Genomic DNA, 23342 nt, shown 5'->3' on the forward strand with positions numbered 1-23342 from the left:
GGTACACTGTGAAAACTAAGATGACAATGTTACATTTTAATTATAAAATGACAATAAAATAAAGTTGAAGATTTATTAAATAACTTGAAATGATCCACAGTGAGCGTGTTCACCTGTATGACCGACAGGAAGGAAATAAAAGACAGTCCAGATCATGCCAGTGCTGCTTCCACCTGCTAGTCTCTCTTGATGTTGCCACATGACGTCACATGACATTCGACACAACTTTGATAACCATATTGACCTTAATGAAGATTAAACAAGGGCAAACAAGTCATATCATGTCTTTGAGTATAAGAAAAACAACCCAGCATTCATTAAAAATGTAAGTCAGGCTTATTAACAAAACAATGTTTTCATGGAAACCAACACACACACACACACACACACATTCTAACTGCGTCAGCTACATCCACTGGTTTAAAAAGTCTGAGTTTATGATACAAGATGGAAAAATTACTTTACTTATAAGTTAATTTCCTCATCTGACATTTCCTGATATGACTTAATTTTCTCAGTTATGAACTATAAACACTTCCTTAAAGATGAATCAACAGAATATACAAAATAAACAGACAAATGAAAGGATCAGGGCTCAGTGAGGATCTCCACAGCCACCCATCAGCTAAAGATAGTCCAACATGCAGTCTTGTAAGAGACTGTTCTAAGATATGTATTATGGGTTCATGTAAATAAATAGAATACGTACAGTAAGGTTGACCTTGAGTTTCTCACACACTGCAAAGGAAAAAGCTGTGAAAACTCAAAATTTCAAGGCACCTGTCTGCACTAGATTTTTGAGTTCTGAAGCTAACTAGAAATCTTACATTTGAGCCAGCTGATTAGTTTTTGTTGAGATAACTTATCATGCATATGCAGTATAACTTAAAGTTTTGAGTTCTTCATACTAAGAAGTGAAAGTTGTGCCAACTTATTTTTTTGTGTTCAGAAAATGTCCCTTTGTTACTGCACGTTAATGCACCGTTTTCCCACTGGCAAGGTAGCTAGCTAACGTTCAAGGCGGCTAACTATTGGTAATGACCATGCCTTATTAAACTAAGTAACTAAACAAATTAAAGTTACATTAACCGGTAATCAACTCACCATCAATTGACCAACTGTAAAGCCAGAGTTTCAATGCAATACTCAAACAAAATACTCACCTTTAGGGCGATAAAATCCACACAGGACAGGAGAGATGGCGCCACATGTGGGGATTTGAAAGTGTGGAAGACCCCTGTAGGTTTGAGTTGGAGACCCCGTTCTTTGCCTGAAGCAGACTCAAATAATTTAGCCTAGCCTCAAACCCATCATTTCAAGTTATGCGAACCTAACTTATGAAATGAGACCGACTTTACACAACAAACTTGATAAAGGGAGTTGAGATAACTACTTTGATGAAGTTTGAAACAAAATGGAACATTTTTTGTTTACTTAACCAAAAAATCATTTTCAAGCTAACTATTTTAAGTTGTCATTTTTACAATGCAGACCTTGAAAACTACGTTGTTTGTATGATTCATCCATCCACCCTGACCTCTGCACTACATCACCTGATATTTTTTCTCCATGACATTTAAGTGGATTAAGTATACCGCTTCCCCACAATACAAGTCAGTAGAGACGACACATAAAAACCCAAATCATTTTCTTGTTATGTCATATCAGAAACTATAAATTCCCTAATTTTCTACACAGCCCTGCAACACCAACTCAATACCAGAAATGCTAACTTAAATCCGAGTATCTTTCTGCATATGCTTCTGTGAGAGCACCCAGAGTAAGGAAAGAACATGCTCTTAGAATTAAACCAAAGAGATAAGAAGGTTTTTCTTTTGCGGTTGCAGGGAGGTAGTGTCACATGGAGGTCAGCACGTCTTCTCAGTGTTCCTTGTAAGAAAAATTAGCTCCTGAGATCCAAGCCTGGAAACAAACCCTGACATCTCCCAAAGTTACAGCATGCTGAGGGACTTTCCTGTCAAGCCAGCAGGTAGTTAACACGACATGATTATGCAGCTGCTGCTAAAAATAGTCTGATCTCAGGAAAGTGATGGCAGTTAGATCGGGTCGTGTTCACAACAACCTTTCAACATGTTCAGTGTCGAGCTCACTCTCATTATATGGGACAAACAAACAGGAATGCAAATGGCAGCAGCAGATTAGTATTGACTGGCACACTTATTGTTTTAACTCTGTTTAACCTCTGATAGCTGGGACATTTTAACAATGACTTTCTGTTTGCAGGGCATTGATTGGAGAAGCAGGTTGCATAGCTTTGTGAAACTGCTACGCTGTCTCTGCCATGTGTGCTGGTTTTAATGTGTTGATGATAATCTGTGGCCTGCTGCTCACTCACTGAGTCCATCTCCCCTCCACACATGTAATACCCAGCATCAGGAGCCAGCAGAACCAGTATCTGACCTGTCATGCAGCCAGCCAGAGCTGATTGACTGGATAATCACATCTTCTCATTCAGCCCTTATTCTACACGTCTCCACTGTTCCCTTGGGCAAGGAGTCACTGAGGCAGGGAAGGATCACTGTAGATCCATCACTGCAGATAGATCCCCATCAGTGAGGGCACTAGAGAGGGCTGGATGTGGCAGAGAGAGTGGACTAAACGCCCTTCATGTCTGGCCAGCAGTTTGCTGTTCAGACCACAGGCTGCACTACAGGCTCTGAGGGAGTGAATGTGGTGCAGAAATATGCGTCTCAATGCGATTGACCTCCCCACCCCCCCTTCTCTTTCTTTCCTCCTTGGAGTGCAACAAGGACAGCGTGATGGAAGGCAAAGATCAAGCCTGCTTTCAAGTCCAACTCCATCCCATTATTTCATATCTCCCCGCCTTAATCCCTCACCAGTCGTCTGGTTTCAATCCTGGCCCGGTGTTTAGTGCTTACAAAGCAGAACTGTGCCTCTGAGATTGAGTGTGTCCCAGTACTTTGGCACCCTCAGATTTGCATACACATTGTATCAGAGCTTTGAAGAGTGCACAAAAAAAAAAAAAAAGGAAGGAATAAATAGCCACAAATGGGTGCAGGGGAATGAACCTGGCACCCATGTGAAAAGCTCCCCACAGTGGGCAAGGTATCCACAGCCAGGGGATTTTAATACTGTCACAGCGGCACGTCCTCAGTGCTCTGTTTGGTTATGTGTGCCCAGCAGGGGAGCATCAGAGCTCTATACCAACTCAAAGATACTCTCTGACGGAGACGGCATGAAAAAATAATATGCTGCCCCAATTGGACCGATGTTGGAATTTTTAAATGCAGGAGGGTAACTCAGAGAGATTATTTTTTCTCTCTGCTCTTGAGATCACAGAGATTCGGTGCAGTCGCTCTGATTTATCTGTGATTCCAAATTTGATTATCTCCTCTTGAGGTTTTTTTTTGGCAGTGTGATTGTGTGTGACATCTCCATTTCTGCCCGCGAGCAGTGACACACTTTATGTAAAATTAAATAGCTGGTTCCAGGACTGAGTGAGGGGATGATTCAGAGGTTTGAATATTGCTATTTGTTAAATATTCATCAGTCAAATGGTCCTTTTTGATTATTGACAGTCGTAACTCAAGAGGATTAGACGGTGTGGAAATTGAAGAGTGTTCCTGAGCTGCATCTGTTTCCTGCTACACCCATGCATTTTCAAGGGTGCAGAAAAAAAAAGAATCACATTCTGTATTTCCTAGATTTCCTGCAACAATGGCCCCGTCTGTTTTACTTTGAAGGGCTTCTTTTCACCACAAAGCACATCGTCCCCATTCCTCCTTTCAATATCACTTTTTCATTTCCTGTGGTGAGCAAGGGAGAAAAAAAAATCAAATACTGGGTTGCACTGTGGAAGGTAAACAAGATGGAGAGTGATGCTCAGTTGTTAAGTGCCTGGCACCGTTGAAGCCTTTTGGGTGGCTATCTGCTGCCACCAAGTGGTGTGATAGGGAGGAGGAAGCTGCACCAGGGAATGAAATGTCTTATTATTTCTGTTACTTCTGACACTACAGCCAAAGAGTTAATGTTAATATTGTTGTTGGTAATATTATGACACTCTGATTACTGCCTCCCTCCTCTTTTGTTTGAGGAAGATTGTGTTCAGCGAGAATTGAGAAATTGATGCCCTATCTAATGGTGCGATCAGTGCAGCAAATGCAAGTCAGAGCGATGTGTTTTTATGGACCATTAACTATGTCTACCTTAATGTTTTCTGCCTCTGTCAGGCTATCTTCTCTGTCCTCCTTTAGACCCCCCCTTCCCTTCCCTTCCCCTCCCCTCCCCTTCCTCCTCTCTATCTCTCAGCCTGTCTCTCTTATGTACAGTATGTGGTGTGTTTGCATGCATGTGTGTTAACCGCTGTCTGGACTGTCCTGCAGGCAAAGGTCCAGAGACTATTTTTGCGGGTCAGAATCTGAACGATAATGAGTGGCACACAGTTCGTGTGTTCAGGAGGGGCAAGAGTTTGAAACTGACCGTAGATGATCTGCCGCCTGTGGAAGGTACATCTCATCCTCTCTTCTCCCTGACAGAAACTTATTTTTCTACTTTAAGTTTTAATTATGAATAACCTTTTTAGGCTTTTAGGTTTGAGGTTTCTCTGACTCCGAGACAAAAGTTACAGAATAAAGAAGAGCTTAAGTGAAATATTCAGTACTAGACCTTTTTTTTGTTGCAGGTCTTATATTTTTATAGACTTATGAGAGTAAACTCTTTGAACTTTAGATCCATTTTGGACAAAATGTTTATGTTGGAGGAACAGTTTTCAATATGTCATGGCCTTGAGAAGGCTACCACTAATTACAGAAACCACAGAATTCAACTAAGCAGTACAAATTAAATAGATTTGAGTCAGATAGATTTATTAGATATTCTTGCTATTTATTTTGCATTAGCATAACTTTAATTATTTTCAGTATTGGGATTTAACACTATTTCTCTTTAATGCTGTGGCCTCTGCTGCCATACAGAGTTACTCTTGTTATTTAGAGCAATGATTCCCAGAGTGTGGACTGCAGCCCACTGGTGGGCCATGTCAGTAGTGCAGCTGGGCCTCAAAAGGTCTTCAGCAATACATAAACAAAAGTATTTATTTCTGGATCTTAATATTTGCACCCTCTGTTTGAAATCTGTAAATGAATATGTTATTTTTTGCCCTGCATTTCTCAACATTCTTTCACATGGACTTTTTTTGTTTATGAAGCAAAATGTATTATTGAAATATATTGTGAAATGAATCATCCTGGTCCTTAGTTATAATGTCATTTCCATGATTAAAGGTTTAGTGTGTTCCTAGAATATTTCTGAAAACAAAATGTAAACAGGATCACAGCTGGGGATGTAACGGTACTCACAATAATATAGAACTCAAGCTGCTAGAAACAATTTATCTATGACATTTAGGGTGTAAGTAGATCAATTTATGCTCAAGCTTTGGAGAGGAGATAGCCTCATTATTATTCACTGTTATTTGTGATGCTTTTATTTGTTTGTTTTTTTATTCTTACTTGCTTTATTTCTTTATTCATCTATTTATTTCCCTGCCTTGTGCCACAGTAACTTTCTCTCCTGTTTTAAAACATTGTGCACATTTTAATTTAAAAAGGACACAAAAGCATAGACTGTATAAAATATGGACGTAGTATCCGTGACGTCACCCATCTGTTTCTGAAGCGTTGTTTTGAGGCTAATCGTCGGGGGCAGCCATATTGCTGCTGTGGAGCGATTGTGACGTAAAGAGGCGGGCTTTGAGCCTTCTAGCCAACAGCTAAAGTGTTCCCGCCTGTCAATCAAGTCAGCTGTGCCTCTCATTAGAAGACTTGTAATCTCAATATCTTCGAATTGCATTAGAAAAAAATTCACCCCCTGTACAGTGTGTGCCGATCCAGAAATGATCTATCCAGGCTACACTCGTCTTTTGTACCAGGCTGTAAACATGTTTATTTCTGCTGTAAAGATCAGCTTTATTGAATTGGTGTGTATGTGGTTTCCGGTACTTCCGGAGCCAGCTTCAAGAGGATCCTTGATGAACTTCAGTTTTTAGCACTTCTGCATTGGACTCATATTTTTAGACTGGAGGTTGCCGCTTGCACAAAAGGTAGTTCTGCTGGATTGTAAAGTAACAGGAAACAAATAAAGACAGCTAAAAACAATCAACAGGATGTTTTAGAAACCCCTTAAGAGGTATCATCGTTACCATATCGTTTACACCGAAGCCACAACCTTAGGTCTTCAAAAATGAAGCTGATGCAGAAGTGTTAAAAACTAAAGATCCTCAAGTATCTGTTTGAGGCTTAAAGCCCCTGAAAGCACATACACACACATTCAAAAAGTTTATCTTTCCAGCAAAAATAAACATGTTAATGTCGTGGCGAATTCTCTAATCTAAGTTCCTAGAAATGTGCAAGAGAACGTACAAAAGGTTGATTTTCCAGAAACCAGTTGTTTCCTCAATTTGTCCTTAAAGGGGTTCATTAGTTCACTTTCTCATGAACAGATACTCAGGTCAACATGACCTGAGTGGATAGTTTGCAGAACACTGTGAGCTGTATCTTCAATAAACCCACAAAGACTGCAAGTTGATTCTGTCTTTGTGTTATTTAAGTAACATCGGGAAATTCCTCAATATTAACAGCCTGGTTCAAACGATGATTTGCTCTGAATAGCTCATTTCTTGATTCCCACACACTGTACCGGGGATGAATCGTGCTATAAGTTAGTGGTTAAGAAGACATTAAGGTTACATGTGTTGCATAATTGAGTGCATGGCTGACTTGACTGACAGATGGGCACACTGTTGCTGTTAGAGAGGAGGCTAAAGGCCTGCCTCAACTCTGCCTCTTTGCCTGTTGGGTCGACTGAAGATAGGTTGTGTCATCATTTCAAATATGGTGTCAATCATGGATAGGCTTGGAAACTGTACTTTACAGTAAGTGACCACACTGAGTCTACGTTCATGTTTTATAGTCTATGGTAACACCTCTCTTGGTTACCTGCAACACAAATGCAAGCAGTAAAGAGAGGACATGCTAAAATAGTGCATGTCTTTACACTTTTACTCAGCTACAGAAGTCTCCTGTACCAAAGTTCTGTTTTGTGAGGTACCGTTACATCCCCACCTGCAGCATTCTGTCATTTGGGAACAGCTGATCTAAAGGTTTTGTAAATGTCCCTTTAATAACACACTCCCTCCCCCCTCTGCTGATAAAAGGTCAAATGGCAGGTGACCACACCCAGCTGGAGTTCCACAACATCGAGACGGGCATAGTGACAGAGAGGCGCTTCATGTCTATGGTGCCCTCCAACTTCATCGGCCACCTCCAGAGCCTCGCCTTCAACGGCATGGCCTACATAGACCTGTGCAAAAACGGTGACATCGATTACTGTGAGCTCAACGCCATGATCGGCTTCAAGAACATCATCGCCGACCCCATCACCTTCAAGTCCCGCTCCAGCTACGTGACCCTCACTACTCTGCAGGCCTACTACTCCATGCACCTTTTCTTTCAGTTCAAGACCACCTCCTCCGACGGCCTCATCCTGTTCAACAGCGGGGATGGGAACGACTTCATTGTGGTGGAGCTGGTCAAAGGGTAAGAGATTACTTTCAGACACTTTGAAGTAGTCCAGTTTACTTTGGTTTAGTCTTTCTGTGCTTCCACTGGGGCTGTTATAAAAAAGGTAAAACCCTTAGGTATGATTAGATCCGTTGGTGGGAAGAGTGCACATATTTTGTACCTCTGCACAAATACAGATACTTGTGTGAAAGTGGAGGTACTGATTCAACTTCTTTACCAAAGCAAAGGTGAGAAAGTGAAAGCTCTGAGTAGGGACTAAAATCAGAAAGAAGTCCATCTCATCAGACTCTTTTCATCATGTCTTGATTGTGGTATGTGGCCCAGTCTCAATGTCCACCCTCCAGCAATCACTGACTTTTATTCCCACTGTCAAATCATCAAGTGTGTGAGGGATCTCTCACTGACTTTTTGTGCCCTTTATGCCCCCTTTCTGTAAGTGGGTATTTGTGCAGACTTAGCATAAGGGAATTACCCAGAGTTCATAGTATTGTGACGTGAAACATGGGATTCCCAGGCAGTGGCGGTTCTAGACCAATTTACTGGGGGGGCCAGGCTGGGGCCAAGGGTGTTGTCAGAGGGACACATTCAACCCTGAAAAAAGAGACTGAGAAGGGCGAGGACCGACTGAGAACAAACTGGCAAAACATCAGTGAATCCCTAAATACTAGACATATATACTACTGTGCACTAGATCAACATGCAGACTGACAGCAGCTGTTTGGCTGTTTACACTCAACATGAGTCCCTTAGCACTCTAAGGGACTGGAACCAAGTGCCACACGCATGTGTTCCACCTGTAACATCGGTGCAATACCAAAGCTTTTTTTATTGTATAATATTTGTTTGGTGTGGAGGGAGGGTAACAGGGGGGCCACAGGGTGGTCCAGTTTTACAGGGGCACTGGCCCCTGTTGGCCCCTTCCCAGAACCGCCACTGTTCCCAAGGGAAGCCCACAAGCATGGAAAAGTAAAGGAACACCATAACATGGAAATAGAAAAGAAAAAGAAAGTTGCAATGAAATTTACAGGTAAAAAAGTTTCCCTGTAAGTATGAATATAGAAAACAGCCTTAATCTATGTATCTTCACATATATGTGTATACAGTATATTTTATATATTTGTATTATATAGCCTATTTATATATTTTATATGTTGTGGTTAAGCAGTCTGTACGGTAAGAGCCTGGATCACATGGCAGTCAGTCGTCCCTTAAGTGCCTTGAATTTGAGGAAAGTAAATTGTGCAATAAGAATTCCTTATATCTCTAAGGTGAGCTACATGACGTCATGCAGGTTACGTGAGAAGTCTCAAAGTGCTGTTTCATTCCCAGTTCTACAGTTTGAGCCCTTACTGCCTCCTGCCTTCGATCACTTCCCAGGTGATGTCAGTGTTAAGTCAAGAAGGGCTCAGGGCTGAGGGAGGACATTGAGATTGGGCCTGTGATGTTGGATAAGTGAAGGAAGGTGTTTGCAATGAGTTAGCAAAATAAAAGACTGTTAAACTGAAGTAAAGGCCTGTTCTGAAGTACAGATATGTGTGTCTAAAACACGAGACACAAGTAGGAGTTATGAAGTATGAACTCCTAAAAACTTAGTGTGTTCTAACCCAGTTTTTATTTTGTAACTCTCTACCTCTGATTAGTTTGCTCTTCACGAGATTTGACAGCATCTTTGGTGTAGGAGCTTTATTCTGCCGTCCCCCGAGTAAACTGAAAACAACAATGTTTCTAGTTTTCTGCCAAGTTTTAAGGGGAGTTAGTACATGGAGTTTGGTTTAGTGTGGGCGGCTCACTGTTTCTGTTTCAGTGTTTACGCCACAGTAACAACACAGCTCCTGTCTTTGCTTTATTTGTGAGGCACACCTACCTCCGTCAGGTGCAGAGAGCAGCACAGGCAGAGAGCATAAAGCTGTACACTGTGTTGAATGAGTTTAAAATAAGTGTAGCAAGTCCTCTATTTAGGTAACAATCTCCATATAAATGGATTAGGACTTTAATAATGCAGACCTTCATATTATGACAGTTTCTAAACAGAAATGTTTCTTGACAGCTTTTAAAGCCATCACTACGGGGATTCAAATTCATTCTTATCACGCCTGTGCCAGAATATTTACTGGAAGAGCTGCCGGCTGTTGCTGCTCTTTTTAATCTTCATGAAAGCAACACAAATACCCCACATAAAAGGGAAATCAACTGCACAAGGGCGCATTTTCTTATTGCTGAAATGCAGCTATAGAATGACCTTCTTTTAAGTAACGCCTGCAGTTAAGGTATTATTCAATGTGCTAAACATTAAAGTCATTCATTTTAATTAAAAATGAGCATGACAATCACAAATAGCCTGTAAACCAAAAGAACTTAAAACAAATTAGTTCAGCACAGCCCAGAACCTTTTGTTAACTCTGAAACCTGCCAATTACTTCGCTCGCTTTCGGACAGCTGCACTCTCTGATTCGCTCGTATCGACACATGAGAGGGCACATGCTAACGCTTGCTCTAGTTTTCTGAAGTTCAACACACTTTTCTAATTATTCTTCTTCAAAAAGTTTCCTCTCTCTGCTAGAATTTGTATGCGAGTTGTTCGTTTAGCACTTGATGAGAAATATGAGGATGAAAGATTTGTCTACACTCTTTGGTTTCGCTCTCTGCTTTTATGTGCGTCCACGGTTGCACCCAGTCATGTTGTTTAATATCTGTTTCCAGCTATCTGCACTATGTGTCTGATCTGGGGAATGGAGCCCACTTGATCAAAGGAAACTCCAACAAGCCCCTGAACGACAACCACTGGCACAATGTCATCATATCCAGGGACACTAACAACCTCCACACCGTCAAGATTGATACCAAGGTCACCACGCAGACGACCACGGGAGCCAAAAACCTGGACCTGAAGGGTGAGTAGGCGAAACAAATTTATATATTTTCTAGATTTCATTTAACTGGGGCAGCAGTGGCCTGGAGGTGAGAGAAAGCAGGTTTGCGGCTGAAAGGTTGCACCAGGATAAAGCCTGCGGGGGATGGAGGGGGGGGGGAAAGCAACGCTTGGCTCTAACTCATTACCACCACTGAGGCCCCCTTAAGCGCTGAACTGAACCCCCATCTGTTCCGCAGCAAAGATGGAAGCTGTGCAAGTGGAGCAGGGGGGTTCATCAAAAAAACATTTGTGCTTCACTGACCAGGAAGTTTTTTCAGATTATTATAACTTGGAATGAAAAAGAAGTTTCCTACCTGGACAGATGTTTTGTTAATTAGCACTAGACTTTAAAAAAAGCTGTCCTAATTGTTGTTTTTGAACTGTGAATTAAATATGACAAAGCTAGTGACGCTCTTTAAAATGTCATATAGGCCATTAAACATATTTTTATTGGGCCTTTAATGTTGCTCTTAACCCTCCTGTTATGTAGCGGGTCAAATTGACCCTTTTTAAAGTCTATTTTTGGCAATACATGCCTTCTTTAATAATAAAGTACCTTTCTAAAGCAAAATTCCAAGAGGAGTCGTGTTAATTTATCAAAATCACTTCATAAAAATAAAAAAATAAAAATTTAAAATAAAATAATCAAAAATCTGTCATGTCAAACTATTGAATCTATATTTAGGGCTTTCCAATGTACATTAAAAAAAGTTTTAACATGAAATTTAATAAAAAGCGAGTGAGTTCTCCTCTTTGAACCATGATCTGTGAGAATTAAAGAACACCAATGGACTAAATCTTGATTTAAATGGTTAGTAATGGAGTTAAATGTTAGATCAAAAAAAAATTTTATTTGTATTTTTTGGAGTTCTGACACTTTTGGATAATTGACTATGCCGCGGGTCAAATTGACCCAGGAACATCATTGCTGTTCCAGAGAAACGAACAAAACAGGCGGGTTAAAGTGGTGCCATTAGTGGCTTGTAAGAAACATTTCAAACAACTTGAATTTGATTGAATTGTAGTTGATATATGACAAGTGTTGCATGACTATCAAAAACTAAATCAGTCACAGAGAGGGGAATACAGGGATCTGTCTGTCTGACGCGCTGACTCCAAGGGAGGAAACATGAAGCCGTTACTGCAATTCGAGGGTGTTTATTTGACCTTCTCGATAAAACATACTTTCAAACATATATTTCATGAAGATAGACTTCCAGAGCTCAACTATGTGGTGGTAAAAAGCTTTAGCGATCAACAGAAATATCAGCACCCTGCCTCCTCTCTCCCTGCACCAGGCAAACAGATTCACAGGCAGTTGCAGGTGATATTCATTAGGCAATCAGTCAGCCCCAGTGACAGACAGACACACACACACACACACTCCCAGTGAAAAGTGAGAAATCCATCCCTGCCTCTACAACAAGAAAGACTCTTCTTTTTTTATTCAATTTGAGAAATTTAAGGCAAGACTGACTTTCAAAACTTGCATTTGTTCCCACATTAGACTAAATACTTTATCAAACAGTCTGTATGATTAATTAGAACAACACAAACCTGGTCTGTAGTGAAGAAAACTCAATGCCTAATTATAAAGAATCTTGTTCCTTTCCTGTAGTGAGCTTCAAATGCCACTATATGCTCTCTCCACTAGGGGTCAGTGTTGTCACATTTCTCATTTCTGCACAGGTGACCTTTATGTCGGCGGGGTTGCGAAGGAGATGTTCAAGGAGCTGCCAAAACTGGTGCATGCCAAAGAGGGCTTTCAAGGCTGTCTGGCGTCAATGGATCTGAACGGGCGGCTCCCCGACCTGATGTCAGACGCTCTGGACTGTGTGGGACAGATAGAGAGAGGATGTGAAGGTAGGCGGTCTCTCAGCTCACTAAAGGGGTTAAATCCCACAGTGTTTTTTTTGTCTTGAGTTTACAATTTAATTGGTTTGATTATTTGTGTCGGTTCTCAACAAAACAATGTTTTAATTAAATCTGATTTCAACAATGAAATACAATCCTCTTTTTAATTCTCTGGTACTCCCCCCAGGGTTATTGCTCTGCCCTGTTCAGTTTCCCCCCCCTTCACATACTTGTCAGACAAGGACACGTATAAAGTGTAAAGCACACCCACCAAGGCGCCCACACTGCCGACCTGTGGCACATCATTTAACATCCATAAAGTGTGTTAGTATTCAGTCAGAATGCATCAAACCCTGACACTCCTCCACAGGCAATAATTTCTGTTTCACTTAGCCATAATCTGATTATTCTCTCTGCCATATTTGTCCTGCCAGTGTTATTTCCCATTTTATCCCCATTTTGTTTTGCTCTGTGCATGCTTGCTGGATCTGAGAGTTTGCCAGAAGCAATCCTTTTGAATAATGTATGAAGCCTTTGTTGCATGCATGAATATCATTTGCCCAGTCTAATGTGTGCACCACATCCAGAGACAATATTTGATTTATTTTTCAACTTCACTCACTTAGTTTAATTTCACAACTCATCCACTCTTCTTGTATTGAGTTCTCAACCGATGATCTTTTCATGTATCAACATTACAAATGTAATCAATCCCAGTGCGCTCCGTGTGGGTCCGTCAGATCTGCCGCTTGGTGCCACACAGTATCAATAACTGCTCTCAAAGGAAAATAGCTTCTCTGATGACACGTTCATTGCATTTCGCGAAAGGAGTCAGAAGGTACAAATGGGTGCTGATAGAATTTGACAGCAGCAGGGTCCGTTTCAGAATATGCCTGGGAGATAATGTGCATTTTTCTATCACTGTAAATTTTATTGAACCAAGCAGACAAAGCACATCCCACTCTCATTATTCTGACTTAACAATTGCATGCTTTTACTTCATATTGCTGATGCCATTTTGAGAGCGGTTGCAATTACAGTTTAGCTTAACCCAGGCCTCCACTCTACAATACAATTTTCCCCCCTCTGGCTCCTTCTGAGGACAGACATCCGCCTCAATCCTGTCGCTCCTGCTTCAACAGTCTGTGTTTTCTGTTACTCCACCTCTGAGCTCTTGGTGCTTTACTAACAGCTGGTATGCTTTGCCTTTTCCTTTCCTATTATTTTGCTGACAAAAGTTGCATTGATGAAAGCTGACTTGCAAGGTAGATAGCTCTGACTGTTTGATACACAGTCTGATATCCCTCCTCCTCCTCCCTTCTCCTCGTGCATCTGAAATGCCTCCGCCCGCCCCACCCTCCACCACCTCCCCACAGTCTCTGACCTCACACTCCCAAACTCTCCCTGAGCAAGAAGACTGCCCGGTTTGAATTCACCCACCCGACAAATGAAATGGACTTCAGTCCCATAGGAATACAAGTGTCTTTGCCGTCTTGTATCGAAGCCTATGGGGCTCACTTTTTGATTTGCACTCACACACTGTGTGTCGTTTTTATTGGACAGATTTTTTGGTTCTTTATTGTGGTTATCATGATTTCCTTTTGTCCACATATTTTACCTTTAAGACAGACTTTTGCATGATCAGTCTTATTAACAACCTTTCCTCCTGCATGAGTTTCCTTTTAGAAAACTTCAAGTTTGAACTCAAAATTCAGTCTTTTCTTCCCTTTTCAAATGAAATAAATCATTGTTGTTAGAAGTTCTAATGTTTACCAATACTATATTCCTTAGACTGTCATCTTTTTAAAGGGATAGTTCAGTATTTTGGAAGGGGGGATTGTGTAAGGTACTTGTTTGAAGTAAGTGTATGGGGATCCCAGTCTGCTACAGTTGTTGTAGACCAGGCTGAGATCTGGCACAGAGGCCGGCCTATCATCTGCTGCAGACAGAGTCAATTAAATCACATCATCTAAATCATTTTAAGAGCTCTGATCCAAACACCAAAGTTAGTGTGAGCGTGCACTATATTTATACATGTCCATTAAGCCACTTAGTTTGACAGACACATACCTGCAGCGCTCTGATCAGCTCTTCAGATCTGCGGGCCGAGCTGATGCCCTGTGGGTAATACATTTAATATTGACAGCTACCTCGAACGACCCCACTTAAAAAAAAAAGAACTATCCCTTTAATTTTTAAGTTATTTTAATAGTTAAAGTTTCCAGAATACTATTTTGAAAGTTAGAAATGTCTTTATTGTGTTCTTCATGTCAAACATCTAAAGTAGAACTAAAATGAAAAGTGCTTTAAAAATATCTGTGGTTATGTTTCATCATTATTTGAATGTCTGATCTCATGATAGACTAATATTACACTACATTTATTCATTGTTAAGTGGACTCATTAAATAAACACAGACAAATTAGCTCCATTTAGTTTGCAGCTCATCAGCTTTATCAATATTTTCAGAGCTTTAAAATCATAATTATTTGCAGTAGTCAGATTTCCACTCAGATTAAACTGTTTTTGTCTCACAGCAATATGTCCACTGTGTACAGCATATTTATGTTTTGCATTCTCCAGCCTTGAGTGGGCAACAGCCAAAGCATAACTATTAAGCAGTTACCATAGTTACTCTGAGTCTGAGCAGCTACCTACTGTGGTTTCACTTTTTATTCAGGAACACGAAGAAGAGATATAAGATCAGACTGTAACGTTCGTCTGATGTCCCACAAGAGTGAATAGACACAATAGAAGCAGTGTGTGCTCTCACTTAGAGTAAGCATGTGGGATCAGATATATACATGTGCTCAGCATCAGTAATCAAGGCTATAAAAGAAGCTCCTGTATGCATGCAGAAGGTCCATGTGTGATTATTACTCATGATAAATAATTACTGACAAGGACGGTGTTGTTAATGTTCCAAAATCTACATAAAACATGTAACCAGGGAGTAAAATAGAATGTAGCATCCCTCTAACTAACCCTCATCATTTCACTAACATCTCTCCATTAACAGAACTCACTCAGCATCACTGCAGCACAAACAGCCAGACAATAAAGTCTGCACATAATGTCTGAGAGCGACAGAGCGACTGACTTACTGAGTGATTCAGGATGGAATGATGGAGGGGATAAATCCACAAGCATGAAGGTTAAACACATCGACTGTACTCACATCTGGAGGCACCGTTTATTTACATTTTTATAAGCACAAGGTCGACTCAGTTCCCGACTTATAACCAACTGAGTATCACTGACCTGTGATCCCATTTATAATGCTTGATTCAGGACAGACAGATTGAAATCTAATCCATCTTGACAGGTGGTCAGGGACGTCTGCAGTGGACACATTTAACTCCGTGCTTTAACAACTACATCTGCTCTAGAGTGTAAATAAAGTCCTCAAACGTCAGACATAAATGGGGGCTTTTTTTATGTGATACTCCAGATACAGCTTCCCTCCCACATAAAATATAGAAATAACTTTTTAGAGTGTAATCCAGAGTTTAAGAGTTTAATCCAGGCGCTAAAATCATTTAAACACATTTAAATATCTCCTCTTTTTGTACGCATGTGAGGCTTTTTATTGTGTCTGCTTCCTGAATACAATTCATTCATTGTGAGTTCAGGCAGGCAGTTTGCGACAATCTGTCAATTTGTAGCAGCATTTGTAGAAGAATACCAAAATGTGACTAAATACACAGCTGTTAGTTTGCACAGCATATGTATGTTTGTTCAGTGGGAAGCTTCCATTTGCAGAAGCCTGTTGTCTGTATGTTGTGCGTGACATTTAATTTCACCGCAGAGTCAATCTGCACACTGTGCTGCTTGTTATTACAAAAAAGTCTGCTCACCAAGTTGCCATTTATCTCCATATTCAGGCCCCAGCACTACGTGCCAGGAGGACTCGTGTGCCAACCAGGGCGTGTGTCTCCAGCAGTGGGAGGGCTTCAGCTGTGACTGCAGCATGACGACGTTCGGAGGGCCGCTGTGTAATGATGGTAGGACACATCTTCCTGTTTCTTTCTGCTCCACGTCTGAATAGTTGTTGTTCACTTTTCCTTTTAATAAAAGAAGACGCAAACAAAGACACATGCTAATTTGTTTGGACTGCTATATTAGTCTTTTTGATTTAATCGAAGTCCCTAATTATCAAACACAAATTGACATACCTCATATCTCGTGGTATTAAATACAAAACTCGTTCCATCTGTTAAGCTAATTAAATGTATCCAGGAAAATCTTGGCGTTAGACGTTTGGAGGTGGGTGTTATCATTAACTGCAGGGCCATTTTTATCCTGTGCTTCCACACACAGTTTGTACTCATTAGTGTTTCCTGTGTCTGAGTGCTTCATGCGTGTCCTTAAAAAGCACAACTTTTTACTAGAAGTATGACGCATTCGCTTTGTGAACCCTCCAATGCGGCTTTGTGAAAGGCCAAACTGTTGCCATTCACTGCAGCTGATGACTGATGTGTTGTATCTCGGTCAGTTCGGGTGAATCTTGCCTCTTCTTTTCCTTTTTTTTTTTTTTTTTTCTGAGTTAGTGGCGCCGTTGCTTTGAATACATATTTCCCTCACTGGCAGTCGTGAGCTGCTGGGACTCTGAAGGGCAGAGACTTTTAAATCTCAGACATCTGGCTGACAGTGACAGTGCAAGCTCATTAAAGTTTGAAAGATGTGCCACTAGAGGGAGCAGCAAACATTGTGTTCTGCTAAATAAAACATCAACGACGGGTCAATCAAGAATAAAAATAAATAAAAATAAAAAACAGCAGTGCACTTTTTATTTACTGCAGTTTTACAAGAACATTTTCCCTTCAGCACTGCATCCACCAACATCAACTCCAACCTCATACCACGCCTACAAATTCACAACTTACTTTGACCAACATGAGGCAATTTAAAAGTTCTGTAATATTAATCTCTCTTAAAGACAGTTAAATTGGCATTTATTTTAAGAGACGGTGCGCTCATTAATGTTCAGCTTTTGAGAGAACTGGGGTAATGTCTGCCCTACCTTTAAAAAATGGGCTACTTTCTTATGCAAAACATGCACCGGGGGTTTTGTTTGGTCATTATTTTCTTCTGCAGCGCTTCACACAGTAAGGGGTGAATGGGCAAAGTGCTGAACTGCATTAAGGAGGAAAAGAACAGAGCGGACTCTCCAGAGATGGCACAAAAGCAGAGGAGAGAACAGCATAAATGTTAATGCATTCTGTGTCACTTCTACCAGCATGATAAGACCCCAACTTTTTTTTTTTTTTTTTTTTTATCACCAGAAAGTGTTAATAGATTCCTGTGAACATATCTGCAGACTGTGATAACACTAAAAGGATTCTTCTGTCCATGAGATGCGGGCTGGAGTGTAGCTCATGTGGATCCAGGCCCTCCTGTGCACGTTTTACTCACCTCTTTCATTCCTCAGAAAGTGTTTGGATCAACGGAGGAGTGTGGGGCTTTGCTGGAGGTGTTGGGGGGGATATTTTTGCATGGCGAACTCCTCATGAACCTTCCTTGTGCATTAGCAGGAGAAGAAACGCATGGCTTTTTTTTCCATCCTGTCTTCCTATCATACATATTCATCTTGAACAGGCCCATAGAGCTCATTTACAGCATTGGGAGCAGAGTGGCCCATAAGACACGTATGCGTGTGTTATATCTAAGCAGAATTGCTCTACCTGCTGATTCCAGTTACTGTAGCTATCCTCATTATTCCTGCTGACCTGACAAAACAATAGGAAGGATCAATGAGCGGACCCGGGGGAAGCAAAAAATGTATCCGCAAATATATACTTTCCAAGGAATCTCCTTCACTGTGGATGAAGTGAAGTAGTCTTAAAAATGGTGATGCAAGACATCCTCGGTCTGCGGAGGAAATCTGTGTGGAGAAAAATGAAGCTGGAGATGGTCGGGTTTTATCTGTGTTGATGGATTGTCATGGGGATAGAGGAGGAGGAGGAGGGGAGCAGCAGAAGAACGAGAGAAGCATCTCTGAGGAGAATATCACTTTTTACTGGGGTGTATTTGCATAAGCTGAAATGCAGGCAATTTACAACAGAGCAATGGGTCTCCAAGAAAGCGTCTTACAACGAGGAGCTCGCTGCATCGCCGCGATTTCTCTAGTGGGAAGTCTCGGCGTCCCGCCTTCCTCACAAGGAGAGGAGCTCCATTTCACAGCCCCCGGCCCCTTAACATTTACAGCTGTCAGTCACAAATCATGAGGGAAATAATATCAAATCAGATATTACTATACCATCTCAGTATTCAGTTCTCTGTTGTTAAGCTTCACTTGTTTATCTTTCACTCATCATCACTGTGACTTTTACTAGAATGAAAGAAAAACAGAGTTTGATGGCGACGTGGAATCGAATATGTTTGATTAATTTGTCGAATCGTGTTCAAATAAGATATCAAGAAACAATTTATCTGCCTTGTTAATTGAATTAATAATATTGAAGACAATAGGCAGCCCTCGGCGGTCCCTGAAAAAAGACTCATTGGAGCTGAGATGATGATTAGCTTGGACTAAATGTATTCAAAAATATTCACATTCATGGATAATTACTCATGGTTCATTAAAAAAGAAAACGTCCTCGTCTTCAGAGAATGTATATCGTGATGATTTATGTTAAAGCATCAATTTAAATTCTGAGTATGCCTTAATTAAATGGTATATAACATTGAGTTGAAGGAGTTCTTTTCTCTCTGAGGTCTGTGACAGAATGAAGTGAGGTTACAAACTTAGCATCCTTATTTACCCATTGATGAAAAAATGAGTGTTTATAAACTGAACAAAGAAGACCTGTAATCACTCTGACCTCCACATTTCTAAATAGAGATGTATGAATGACACAATCACTGCAGTCAAGCTGACCATCGACCCAGTCCCCCAATTTCATAACCTCTTGTGCTGAGCAGATTGCTCCCTCCTAAATGACAACCTTTCGCTGCTTCTGGCGTTCCAATCATCCATTTATCATTCTTGCCAAATATCCAATAACCAGATTGCTCTCACATACTCACAAATGTTGTGAGTACTGTGCTGCTAACACATTCATGTAATTCTACTATTTGCTTTGACTTAGTTTTTCAAATTCAATACCGCCATTCTCAGAAATTGAAGAGGTCTCACCACTTTATATCAGATTGCTAACAACTGTGCAAGGTTACATCTAGGTTAGCACAGAAGCATTTTAAGAGAGAGGGTGTCACATGCAGAGATCACAAACTATGGCTGATGATCATTAAGGCGTGAGTTTCCCATCTTGGAAATACCATAGACTGTATGCGTAATGGACGTAGTATCCGTGATGTCACCCATCTGTTCCTGAGCGCTGTTTTGAAGCCGATTGTCGGCGGCAGCCATATTTGAAATGCTGAACTCATCCAAAGGAGTGGGACGTAAAGAGGCGGGGTTTGAGCCTCCTAGCCAACAGCTATGTGTTCCTGCCTGTCAGTCAAGTCAGTCATGTCCTTATTTGGGCAAAATCTTGTAATCTTAATATCTTCTGAACCGTTGCGTTGGAAAAAACTTCACCCCCCAGTACAGTGTGTACCGATAGAGAAATCAGCTACGTAGAGCCAAGTCGTTTTTTGAACCAGGCTGTAAACATGTTTATTAATGCTGCAAAGATCGTCTTTTTTGAATGGGTGTGAATGTGGTTTCTGGTGTTTCTGCAGCCAGCCTCAACTGCTGTTTTTAACACTTCCACATGGGCTTCATATTTTGAGACCGGAGCATTTTGTTTATCTTGACGAACAAGATTATAGTTGTGAGTCTATGTGCAGTAAGGAAAACTTTGTCTACCATCAGGAATTGAATCTCACAAAGCACCACATCACACAACAGGCTTCTACTGAGCTCTAGAGTCCAGAGAGCTGCTGCTGTGAGCTGACCCAGGTACAGCTCACGTTAGCTCATCAGACCAAGGAGGAGTCACTCCATCCAAACAGCCATAGCTTGAATTTTAAATCACCATCCAGCTGCACACACTGTAAGCCAGGTGCACTAAACAGACTGATTGAATGGTACGTTGTTGAACACACGCTTCCCATATCAACTGTTGAGTCTGCTGCTTTCAGGGACCTGATGATAAAGTACAGCTGAGACCAGAGGGAAGAGGCATTAATGAGAATGTTGACACAGAAGTTATTTTAGCAGGTAACTAATTACTTTCAGTTTGTAATTTAGTTCCTTTTAAAAAGTAGTAACTAGAATGTTTCACTTCCCAACTCTGATAATGACAGATCCTCCATTTCTGATGAGTTAGCTAAAAGTGATATCTCTGCCAGCTCTTCTTGGACCCCCGAACTGAGGTAACCTTTACTCCCCCCGTCCCCCCTTTCTACATCCTGTTTTTCGAAGACCAGATGAAATCTATCTTTTAAACCAGGACACATCTATCATTGTTTCATCCGATTTCTGGCTCTCCTTCGCCTGAGTAAGGAGCAAGCAGGAACGGCCAGGGTTTTTTAAGGCAGCTCACTGTGGTGCTTTCTGAACATGGACTGCCCGTACCTCTTCAGTACTGCAGTGTGTGTGTGTGTGTGTGTGTGTGTGTGTGTGTGTGTGTGTGTGTGGTTCTATTGCAAACATGTGGTTTTCATCTAAACTGTGAGGAGGGAACAAAACACACTACGCAGATGAGCATAATGTTAAAAAAGAGGAAAACGTGGGCTCAATCATAACTGGTGATGTTCTCTTATTTGTGCATAAGAAGAGTGTCCTGTAGTCTTAATGCACTCAGTCTTATCCATTGGTGAGGGCAGTAATGTAGAGGACAGTAGCAGTTACTTATAAGTAAGGTGGTTTATCTTTGTGAGAGCAACCTCATTGCCTTTTTCCCCCCAGCTTTTAGTGCATACCATGTTTTCTGCAATTACTCCTTATCTGCTGTCTGTGTATATGTGTAAGTATGTATGAGTCCACATACACTTTGCACAGGGTTTACATTTCCAGAGCACTCCACCACTTTTTGTCTGTGCTCTGGGTGTAAAAATATTCCATCGTCTCCACGCAGCGCTGCAGCACTCACTGCAGAATGATTGGCGAGATGATGACATAGATTCAAAAATAATCTTCAGATCTTCTCCTCATCATCTCCCCAACACTTCTCACCAGTGATGTGCCAGTACTTTGAGTTTTTGAATGAACTGTGGACACGATGTCTAAGAGTTGTATTTATAGAAGCAATTATCTGCACTGGATATACCTACAGCCAGTGAAATGAGGAGGAAAAAATACAAGCCATGCTGGCCAAGATGAATTAAATTCCTCACCATGCATGCTAAATGAATTATGATGCTTGTGAATGGTGTTAAGCACGCATTTGGTCTCATTGCTATGAGCTTGTTTCGGTGCCAAGAGAAATAAAAAGACACAAACACATTTTAGTAAACGAGTGAGGGAGGAAACACGGGCAGTGTGTGTCTGTGTGTGGAGAACATCAGGGCTTTAAGCAAGAGTATAAAGCAGAACATTACCATTTAGACTTAAACATATTTTAACTGACTAATAAGTATTTATGGATATTGTTTTGTATGCTTAGGTCAACATAACAAGTGCTGTGAGACAACAACTGATGCAGTATATTAAAGCCAACATTGTGTATTTGTAAATAATTAAATGATTACATTTTTATTTTAATTATTTTTTCACACATGTAACTTTGCTTCTGTTATTATAGTGCCACACATATTAGACATAATTAAGTCTTAGCTCTGGGGCGCTGGTGGCCTAGTGTTCTTAGCGCCCCACGTACAGAGGCTGCAGTCCCCGATGCTGAGGTCGCCGATTTGACTCCCGGCCGCGACCATTTGGTCCATGTTTTCCCCCGCTCTCTTCTCCCCCTGTTTCCTGTCTCTCTTCTGCTGGCTTATATCTTGAAAAAGAATAAGTGTTAGCTCTTGGAGCTGCTCTTACTCACTGTGAAGGAGGGTCCTCTGACAAACTTAAAGCTGATTTATACTTCTGCGTTGAATCGACGGTGTAGCATACGCCAGAGGTCCGAGTAGCTCCCGTACCTACACAGAGGCCTACGCACGTAGCTGACATGCATCTCCTCCAAAATGTAACTACGTGTAGAATCGATGTGGACCGCAAGCCCTGTGATTGGTCCGTTCAGCAGCATTGTATTTCCTGCATTTACAGCACTTCCGGGATCCCTGCTCATCGGCCGTTTATTTCATCTCCTTCTCTCTACTCTTTATGTAATCATGTCTGCATGATAAACAGCAACATGTATCAGCTGTAGATTAACATAACACGCTCTGAATCGATGTGGAAAAGTAAACAGAGATCGTAGCAGGACCGGAAGCAGGCAACCAAACTATCAGAGAGACCACACTCCCCTCAAGCGTTTCGGTGGAGAATTGCTGAACGTCACAGACACATATGTGGTGCTCATGTCCATGACGCAGAAGTATAAATCAGCCTTAAGAGCTGTTCTTACTCACTGTGAAGGAGGGTCCTCTGACAAACTTAATGCATGACCACTCAGACCCACACACACACCCTGCAACATGCATGCACACACATAAGAATACAACACCAATGTAAACAAAAGTCTCCTACATTCACAAAAACACCAACTTTAACTCAGATACACCTTCAACAGTGTCACTGCACAAAGTGCCTCAGAATCCTGAGATCTTGTTCTAAGTATGAGTCATATATGATGAAATCCAGACTGGGACTTGGTCTTATCCAACCATGGCATTGTCACCCGTCATATTTGGACTAACACAATCCCAAGAATGGGACCTCTTTGATTCTACCAGACTGTGGAGTTAAGCTAATTTCCTGATATGACTGATGCCGTATTTTGAATTCAACACATCACATTGTTGATGTCAGCTCAGTGTTTTTATGCTTAAAAGACAAAGAGTGATGACATGCCACAGATTTTATAATACTCTAGCCAAGTACTGAGTCTGTATATGTTATGATATGGCATGGGACATATTTGGATGTTTATTTAATGTGCGTGGAACATTTGACATACTGTTTG

At 41.1% G+C, this 23342-nt stretch overlaps 1 protein-coding gene across 1 annotated transcript in view; it reads left to right on the forward strand.

The window, feature by feature from the left end:
- LOC117811937 (neurexin-1a-like) overlaps positions 1 to 23342 on the forward strand; it is a 404484-nt gene that overhangs the window by 199391 nt on the left and 181751 nt on the right. Inside the window, exons 12-16 of the mRNA XM_034682434.1 lie at positions 4365 to 4487; positions 7196 to 7577; positions 10263 to 10453; positions 12163 to 12336; positions 16212 to 16331. Coding sequence (XP_034538325.1) covers positions 4365 to 4487; positions 7196 to 7577; positions 10263 to 10453; positions 12163 to 12336; positions 16212 to 16331 — 990 coding nt within the window. The remainder of the gene's footprint in view (positions 1 to 4364; positions 4488 to 7195; positions 7578 to 10262; positions 10454 to 12162; positions 12337 to 16211; positions 16332 to 23342) is intronic.

Source organism: Notolabrus celidotus, chromosome 4, assembly GCF_009762535.1.
Source record: "Notolabrus celidotus isolate fNotCel1 chromosome 4, fNotCel1.pri, whole genome shotgun sequence".
In the NCBI taxonomy this organism is placed as follows: domain Eukaryota; kingdom Metazoa; phylum Chordata; class Actinopteri; order Labriformes; family Labridae; genus Notolabrus; species Notolabrus celidotus.